The sequence below is a fragment of the Myxocyprinus asiaticus genome, chromosome 4 (assembly GCF_019703515.2).
Source record: "Myxocyprinus asiaticus isolate MX2 ecotype Aquarium Trade chromosome 4, UBuf_Myxa_2, whole genome shotgun sequence".
Classification (NCBI taxonomy): Eukaryota; Metazoa; Chordata; class Actinopteri; order Cypriniformes; family Catostomidae; genus Myxocyprinus; species Myxocyprinus asiaticus.
The window spans coordinates 15,364,282-15,374,081 of NC_059347.1; the positions used below are offsets into that span (position 1 = coordinate 15,364,282).

General features: G+C 37.9%; 1 protein-coding gene across 1 annotated transcript; it reads right to left on the reverse strand.

Moving 5' to 3' along the window:
* Positions 1 to 3,351: 3,351 nt before the first annotated feature.
* On the reverse strand, positions 3,352 to 8,382 carry LOC127439905 (protein MIS12 homolog). Its single transcript, XM_051696202.1, has 2 exons — positions 8,193 to 8,382; positions 3,352 to 4,960 (listed from the first exon to the last, which is right to left on the reverse strand). Exon 2 carries the CDS (start codon positions 4,953 to 4,955, stop codon positions 4,329 to 4,331), a length of 627 nt encoding a protein of 208 aa, XP_051552162.1. The 5' UTR covers positions 4,956 to 4,960; positions 8,193 to 8,382; the 3' UTR covers positions 3,352 to 4,328.
* Between the last annotated feature and the right edge of the window lie 1,418 nt (positions 8,383 to 9,800).

The following is a 9,800-nucleotide window of genomic DNA, read 5'->3' on the forward strand; positions in this document are numbered from 1 at the left end:
TTCAAACTGGGATACGAGAATGTATTTAAACTAAGAAACCAAAGAAAAGAATGTTTATTCTTTTTTTTTAATTATTTTGTGGTGAAGTAAATATAGCAGAAAAGATTAAGTACTTTCAACAAGTTAAAGCATGAACTTAAAATTAATAATTCTACATTTGCACTCAATTCAAACATGTAAAAATTAATGCTCTTGCTTATAAATATTATTTATGATTGTTTGTTTTCTTTACAAATGCATCATCATGGATCAGTTCTTAAGTAGAAAACCAATTATTTTAGTGAATAAGTTAACATTAACCGAGATTAATACATTCTGTAAACGTATTGTTCATTGCTAGTTTATATTAACTATTGCATTAACTATTAACGTTAACATGTACAAACTAATTGTAAAGTGCTGCCGAGTGGATCATGGATTTTAAAGGGCAACAGTCAAATGTACGACATCTTGTAAGGTAAAGCCCCTTTGTTGACCGGCACATGTAGGTCAAGGGTAACATACTAAAACACAACCTTTCAGCACCATGCTGTGTTTTGTGACATGGTGGGATACCATTCATGGGTTTCGGTGTGTGCAAACTTAATAAATGTTTCTCAGTGTTAATCAGCAGAGCTCAGCGCTAACCTTATTAAATTGGGCTTGGTTCCACTCGGCTGTTCCCTCATAACTCATCACCTCAGTATCTTCAGACCCAAGTGGGGGCTTTCTGACTCCAGCTTGTTAGTGCGTATGAAGATAAGGGGTCTTTATTGGTAGACCCTCATAATCTGACTTGGCAGGGGGGATTGAGGGTAGGCTGTCTGGATTGTGATGCCTCCATCCAGCATGACTTTTTGAGGATGGCCCCAGCTGCACTGCATACGTCTTTAATGAGTGATGAAAGAGACAGGCGTGGAGCTGGGCAGGTGGTAGGGGCCTCGCTCCTCTAATCCACGCACCCAATCTTTGACAGCCTCTCTCTCTCATCCCTTGTTTATCTGTATGCCCTCCAGCAAATCTAGATTCTCCGCTGTCCGTGCTATGATTAATTTTAACACGAGAATAGCATTTTCCTTTGGGTTTTGACGTTGCACAGGGGGTAATGATGTAAAAGGTCTTTGACTTATTCAAATACTTGTGCTTTTTCACAATTGCTATTTACCTCATAAGGTGAACGCTACAAAGAAAAAAATATATATATTCTTATTCAGCACCTTTGTCTTGTTTTTAATCTAGTTATTTAAATTAAGTGATTAGTTAAAATATTAAGACACCCTACAACAAGATGAATTTCCCTGTAGGGCAAAATGTCAAAAGCTATTAAGATTTTTTTCAGATAATGAGCGTATGTGCACCTTCTTACGCCGATTATGTTTAACATGCCAGCAATGTGTAAGCTCAAGTAAACTCCTTAACATTCCTTTATTGGGGAAAAGTCATAAAAGGTTTTAAAATAAAGCAACTGGCACAGGTAGATTTCTGCACATTAGATTTCGGAATGCATGTAAACACCTACATCAGCATTCTTACCAGCATATTCAATGAGCGTGTGTTGTGTGCATACCTAAATACAATTCTAGACCAACCAAATAACAAACTTAGTTTCAAATTGGTACAATACAGGCATCAAATTTTAGCTACCCTCCTGTACAGCACTTTATTTTAAAGGGGTCATATCATGAGGAATACAATTTTCCTTTTGACATAAAAGATGTCATTGTGCCATAACAACATACTGTAAGTTTCAGAACTCAAAACTTCCTCATCACTGCAAAAAGAGCATTTGTTGAAACCAAGCTGCCATAACGACTTATTGTGATGTCACACTGTGGTGTACATTTGCATCTGACCACCTCCACGATAACACATCACCTACTTTACCTTATCACTTCTGTAGCCCCACTCTGTAGCGGTGAGCAGTGAGATGGAAAGAAGAGAGCAGGTCAGTCAAGTGCAGAGAGCCAATCAGAACAGTGGGCATTTATTGTCAAGTCTTAAAGGAGAAGCAGCACCAAAACCAAACATTTCTGACAGAGGGTCAAAATGAGGATGGAAAACGATAATGTTTTACTTTATTTTTAGCTTTATGTTTGATTTAGGGGTTAAACTTTGGGAAAATCATAACATAATTTGTTGATTCATTTATTTTTCACTATGGAAGTAAAAACTGTTTTTGTACAAATCTCACCATCTTGCACTGATTTGTGATCAGCGGATTGCTGTGCATGTAAACTTGCTCATTGTATATTGAACATAACTGGCAGATTTTTCCCCACTTGTTTTATACATACATCTCTCTAAATTGAAGTGAAAATTTACAACTTCAGGAAGCTTGGAATTTATTAGCACATGAGTTGAATGGACCTATATTATCACCATATATCAGACCTTGATGGAAGTGGCCACTATAAACTGTCATTGTATAGAAAACAGTGGTGTATAGTTTCTTCAAGATTTCTCCTTTTGTATTCCCCAGAAGAAAAAAAAAACTGATTTGGAACAACATAAGGGTGAGTAAACAATGACCAAATTTTAATTTGGGTGAACTGTTCTTTTATTATCTTAATAGCCTAGATTTAATTACTCAGTTGTATCTTTTTTATAGGATGTTTAGATCTAGTTCACTGGTAAACAAGACAAATAAATTGATTATATGATTTCTTGAATTGCAACAATATACACTCACCGAGCACTTTGTAAGAAACTCCTGTACATCTACTTATTCATGCAGTTATCTAACCAGCAAATCATTTGGCAGCAGTGCAATGCATAAAATCATGCAGATACAGGTCAGGAGCTTCAGTTAATGTTCACATCAACCATCAGAATGGGGAAAAAATGTGATCTCAGTGATTTCGACCGTAACATGATTGTTGGTGCCAGACAGGCTGGTTTGAGTATTTCTGTAAATGACGATCTCCTGGGATTTTCAGTTTAGTCAGAATGGTGGCAAAAACAAAAAACATCCAGTGAGTGGCAGTTCTGGGGTCAGAAAAGCCTTGTTGATGAGAGAGGTCAACGGAGAATGGCCAGACTGGTTCAAGCTGACAGAAAGGCTACGGTAACTCAGACAAACACTCTGTACAATTGTAGTGAGCAGAATTGCATCTCAAAAAGCACATGTCGAACCTTGAGGCAGGGCGATTTATTAGGACCATAGTGTTCTTAATAAAGTGCTAAGTGAGTGTAATTTACATTAAAAGCGTAATTTTGCACAGGGTAATCTTCACCCTGTGCAAAATCTTTTTACAGCATGCAGTGGATTTTGTTCATTAAAAAAAAACAAAAAAAAACAGCATCACCATACAAACACAAAAAATCATTTTATTGTTATTTACAGCTATGGTCAAAACAAGTAGGTTAGCCCTTTTCATTTATTTCAAATGTTGGCTTTCCGGACTAACACTGGCTCTTGGTAACTCAAGTAGTGCATTTTAGTCGCAGACTATGTACAGACTTTGGGTCCTTCCCTGCAGGGGCAGATGCTCTGTACAAGCCCGTGTGAAAACCTTTCTCCTCTGAACATCAAGGGACCTTAAAACTTTAAACAACATAAAAGTTGCTGTTCGAGTGTAAAGCCAACCAGGCTGTTGGAGACATCAGTTTGGGCCTGTGGGAAATTGGGCAAATCGAATGCAGATCTGACTGTACTGAACATCAAAGGGACTGAATCGTAAATGAGAGAAACTCAACGACTTTGAGGAGGAGAGAGAGATGGACTGCATTTCAAACGTCCGAGGAAAATTGCCTGATTACAAATGTACTGCTTTGAATCCGAGTGATCACAGCACTTGTATGTTAATGCAATTGTACTTGAAAATCTTTGCATAAATAAATTGTGCACTGCTTCACCCTGGTGGATGGGTCGTGTAATTACACCATGGCTCTTGTGAAACCTGACACAGACCTATCCAGAGTGTATGGTCCTAAAACTCAGAAGGGAATTAGTATTTACAAGTCATTCCTTTTTGGAAGAGTCTGTCACATTTTGTTTCACAGCATATATTACACAGTCATTCCTCAAATGTGAACTTTGAAGCCAATGTTTTTTTTTAAATGCAAGTTATTACATACAATGGTCGTATGATTCATCCAGCACATTTCTTTTAAGCAACATACATTTTTTTTAAAGTACAGCAGCTTGAGAGTTATACCTGTGTTTAATTTATTTTCGCAAAATGTGAAAGTCTCAAGTAATGCTTATGACAGACCTTATTTTACTCATAAAATGATAGCTACTATTCTAAAAGCCCATTGGAAATTCAAGAGGGCGAATGAGCCTTCCAGGTTGGCCTACAAATCTCTTATGATTCTTATTTGTTGTCTTGAATATTATGTATAAACCATCACAGTTCATCCAGTCCTTTATTTTGTTGGGTAATCGTTCCAACAACATCTTGAAGTTGACCCACAGTCTCCATCATGTGTCGGACCCCGTCTTGGACACTTCCCATCCCCTCTCGTCTCCATGAGAGCCGCAGCTCCTCGATCCATCTCAGCACCTCATCCAGCTGTTTCTGCGTCTCTTTCTGCTTCTTAAGTTCAGCGAGAAGTGTTTGCTTGGCGCACACTTCAGCTTGATATGCCTTACACAGTTTTGCAACGGAGTGCTGCATCTTCATGAGGTCTTCTTTGCCTTCAGGATATTTCTGGTGCAGCTGGTCGTTGGGCAGTAAGACGTTATGAGGGATGGAGAGGACACGGTCCATCAGCATCCCCTTCATGCGCTGAAACACGACTTCAAAGCGCTCCTGGAGGAACTGCCGCAGCTTTTGGGTGCTCTCTCTGGATATCAGGTGGAGCTCTACAGACGGCTCCTGCCCAGGACACAGCCTCTTTACAAATACAGACTCAACAGCCACCAGTATGTGATTGAGGGACTCTCGAAAGACATCATGGACTCGTGAAGTACAGGTCTCAGGGGTGAAACCGAAAAACTGTGCTTCATACAGCTGGAGGGATTCAGATCCCATTGAAGCTACAGTGAGATAAAAGACACAACTAGTTATTGGAAACACTATAAGTCAACAAGTGAAAAAAGTTTGGTTAGTTTCACCCTTTTGAAACTGTTTGTTTAAAACTGATATAAGAGCGCATCTCATGAAAACTGTTGAGAAATAAATAGGTCATATTTTACTCCAAAATCAAAAGAAAAATAAATGCACAAAGAAAACTAAGTCTATTTTAGGACCAGTAACAATTTTTATATTTTTTTGCTTTGTGAAATTATTTTCAATGCACTTATTTTTTGAACATATCCCTTCTGCAATTGTTAGAAGCCAACTGTAATGAAGGGGAAAAATAATAATGAAATATTCTTTAAATGGTAAAGTACAATTGTCAAATATACAAGCACGATTATGACAAAAACCATAACTGCTGATTATTTCCTTGGATATTGTAATTGCGATTATTCATTTCAATTAATAGAATTCACATTAAAATACTTATTTTGGGGCCTGGGTAGCTCAGCGAGTATTGATGCTGACTACCACCCCTGGAGTTGCGATTTCAAATCCAGGGTGTGCTTAGTGACTCCAGCCAGGTCTCCTAAGCAACTAAATTGGCCCGGTTGCTAGGGAGGGTAGATTCACATGGGGTAACCTCCTTGTGCTCGCGATTAGGGGTTCTCGCTCTTAATGGGGTGCGTGGTAAATTGTACGTGTATCACGGAGAGTAGCGTGAGCCTCCACATGCTGCGAGTCTCCGCGGTGTCATGCACAATGAGCCACGTGATAAGATGCGCAGATTGACGGTCTCAGAAGCGGAGGCAACTGAGACTTGTCCTCTGCCACCTGGATTGAGGTGAGTAACCGTGCCACCATGAGGACCTACTAAGTAGTGGGAACTGGGCATTCCAAATTGGGAGAAAAGGGAATAATTTTTTTTTTTTTAACTTTTGGAGCAATTATTGTGTTTGGGGAAGTTGCATGCCATATACTTTATGTGGGCTGTGCATCAAAACAAGCTGAGAACTGTGCTCCTGAACTGCATTATTATTTTAATTGCATGAAAAACAAAGTGTTATTCACATTTTGAATAAATTGTAGAGTATAATTTAGATGGTGAGCATTACTGATATGTCTTTAGATACATTTCTATGCCGCTGATTTGCCTTTGCATTCATGCACACAACGGCCCCAAAAAATTATTGTAAATAAATAAAAAGTTGGTGCAAAAAGAGTACACCTAAATGGAATGCAATAACTGACACTTTTCACGATTAGGCTATATAATTGCGACAACTGTAATTGTAATCTTGATTATTTTCTCGATTAATTTTGCAGCCCTACACAGTTGTGCTCAAATGTTTGCATACCCTGGCAGAAATTGTGAAATTTTGGCATTGATTTTGAAAATATGACTGATCATGCTGTCTTTTTTTTTTTTTAAGGATAGTGAAGCCATTTATCATCACATTTATCAACACAGTTGTTTGGCTCCTTTTTAAATCGTAATGATAACAGAAATCACCCAAATGGCCCTGATCAAAAGTTTACATACCCTTGAATGTTTGGCCTTGTTACAGACACACAAGGTGACGCACACAGGTTTAAATGGCAATTAAAGGTTAATTTCCCACACCTGTGACTTTTTAAATTGCAATTAGTGTCTGTGTATAAATAGTCAATGAGTTTGTTAGCTCTCACGTGGATGCACTGAGCAGGCTAGATACTGCACCATGGGGAGCAGAAAAGAACTGTCAAAAGACCTGCGTAACAAGTTAATGGAACTTTATAAAGATGGAAAAGGATAATAAAAAGATATCCAAAGCCTTGAAAATGCCAGTCAGTACTGTTCAATCACTTATTAAGAAGTGGAAACAGCAGAAAAAGGTGAAGGTTCTGGAGTGGCCATCACAGTCTCCTGACTTTAATATCATCGAGCCACTCTGGGGAGATCTCAAACGTGCGGTTCATGCAAGACGACCAAAGACTTTGCATGACCTGGAGGCATTTTGCCAAGACGAATGGGCAGCTATACCACCTGCAAGAATTTGGGGCCTCATAGACAACTATTACAAAAGACTGCACGCTGTCACTGATGCTAAAGGGGGCAATACACAGTATTAAGAACTAAGGGTATGCAGACTTTTGAACAGGGGTCATTTAATTTTTTTCTTTGTTGCCATGTTTTGTTTTATGATTGTGCCATTCTGTTATAACCTACAGCTGAATATGAATCCCATAAGAAATAAAAGAAATGTGTTTTGCCTGCTCACTCATGTTTTCTTTAAAAATGGTACATATATTACCAATTCTCCAAGGGTATGCAAACTTTTGAGCACAACTGTACATCATGGTAGGGTTTGATATTAACAATTTGTGCTCATTATATAAATAAAAGGTAGTTAATAATTATTATACTTTCATAATGAGAATGATATTATTTTTCCACATTAGAGTAATTAATTTTTTATTTTTTTGGCATCGAAATCATGTCACAAAGAAAATCGTAATGGTCTTTGGCTTCATTTTCTTTATGGAAATATATTTTCTTTCCTTTTTGTAATATGCCCTGGACATTTTTTTATGATGATATTATTCAACCATAAACTATGCCAACAAATAGCTAATTTGAGGTAAAAACTGAATATATTGGCTCAAGTTCAACATACAACGCCAAAGTTAAATGTGAACCGAATCCATTATTCAGTAGGCAGTTTCAAAGGGCGAAATTAGCGCATTTTTCACCCAAATATTAAAAACAAAATGACTTTTAACTACATGCAAAACTTACAAGACTGTAAGTATCATAAAAGAAACCAATAAAGTGACATAAGTTTGGCATAGGTTTGACTATTTCGTTTCTCATTTCCCTTTATTCCGCTACTGATTTAATTGATGATGTTGTTGTTCGTGTCATTAAACAGGTTTGAATAATCGAAGTCCGCGCGCAGTTCAATCTGCTTCATGTGTCAGTACAGGCGCATCTAAAAGTGCATTATCTCCCTCTAGCGATTAGGGGCCTATTACACTATTAAAGATTCACAGGCTCAAAATACCTTAACTTTGTGAAAATGTTTACTTAGTGCAACAAAGTCAATGTAAATAAAAAGTAGAGCAGAACTATACGTGCAAAGGTGAACAGATGTTGAAACATCAGTGACAGGTACTGCAATGTGGGGAAAAAAATAATTAAATTAGGGCAAAACATCGAAAATATATAAGAAATAAACAAATGTAAACATAAGTAGCAATTACATATACCTCTTAAAGGGTTAGTTCACCCAAAAATCTCATCATTTATTCACCCTCATGCCATCCCTGATGTGTATTTCTTTCTTCTGCAGAACACAAAGATCTTTTGAAAAATATTTCATCTCTGTTGGTCCATACAATGCAAGTGAATGGTAACCAAAACTTTGAAGCTTCAAAAAGCACATAAAGACAGCATAAAAGTAATCCATAAGACTCCAGTTGTTAAATCCATGTCTTCTGAAGTGATGGTATAGGTGTGTGTGAGAAACAGATTAATATTTAAGTGCTTTTTTAACTGTAAATCTACACTTTCACTTCCACATTCTGGTGTTGAAGTGACTTTCACTTCCACATTCTGGTGTTGAAGTGACTTTTACTTTCACATTCAGCCACCTACTGATTGGGACTGGTCAAAGGTAGAGATTGATAGTGAAAAAGGACTTAAATATTGATCTGTTTCTCACCGACACCTATCATATTGCTTCAGAAAGTATGGATTTAATCACTGGAGTTGTATGGTTTACTTTTATGTTGTCTTTATGTCATTTTTGGACCTTTAAAGTTCTGGTCACCATTCACTTGCATTGTGTGGACCTACAGAGCTGAGATATTCTTCTAAAAATCTTAATTTGTGTTCTGCAGAAGAAAGAAAGTAATACACAACTGGGATGGCATGAGGGTGAATAAATGATGAGAGGATTTTCATTTTTTGGGTGAACTATCCCTTTAACCTGGCTTTATTGGTCACCCAGTGATGAAACTGTCAAAATAAAGTTGAAGATGAACAGCTGGCTGGCTGGTGCAGTCAAAACAACCTAGAGCTAAACATGCTTAAAACAGTGGAGATGACAGTGGAGTCGTTCAGGTTCCTGGGCACTACCATCTCACAGGACCAGAGTGTAACACCCACATAGACTCAATTTTGAAAAAGACCCAGCAGAGGTTGTACAGGTGCATCTCAATAAATTAGAATGTTGTGGAAAAGTTCATTTATTTCAGTAATTCAACTCAAATTGTGAAACTCGTGTATTAAATAAATTCAATGCACACAGACTGAAGTAGTTTAAGTCTTTGGTTCTTTTAATTGTGATGATTTTGGCTCACATTTAACAAAAACCCACCAATTCACTATCTCAAAAAATTAGAATATGGTGACATGCCAATCAGCTAATCAACTCAAAACACCTGCAAAGGTTTCCTGAGCCTTCAAAATGGTCTTTCAGTTTGGTTCACTAGGCTACACAATCATGGGGAAGACTGCTGATCTGACAATTGTCCAGAAGACAATCATTGACACCCTTCACAAGGAGGGTAAGCCACAAACATTCATTGCCAAAGAAGCTGGCTGTTCACAGAGTGCTGTATCCAAGCATGTTAACAGAAAGTTGAGTGGAAGGAAAAAGTGTGGAAGAAAAAGATGCACAACCAACAGAGAGAACCGCAGCCTTATGATTGTCAAGCAAAATCGATTCAAGAATTTGGGTGAACTTCACAAGGAATGGACTGAGGCTGGGGTCAAGGCATCAAGAGCCACCACACACAGACGTGTCAAGGAATTTGGCTACAGTTGTCGTATTCCTCTTGTTAAGCCACTCCTGAACCACAGACAACGTCAGA

Excerpts from the sequence above, each read along its gene's own strand:
- LOC127439905 (XM_051696202.1), bottom strand. The coding sequence starts at position 4,955 with ATGGGATCTGAATCCCTCCAGCTGTATGAAGCACAGTTTTTCGGTTTC.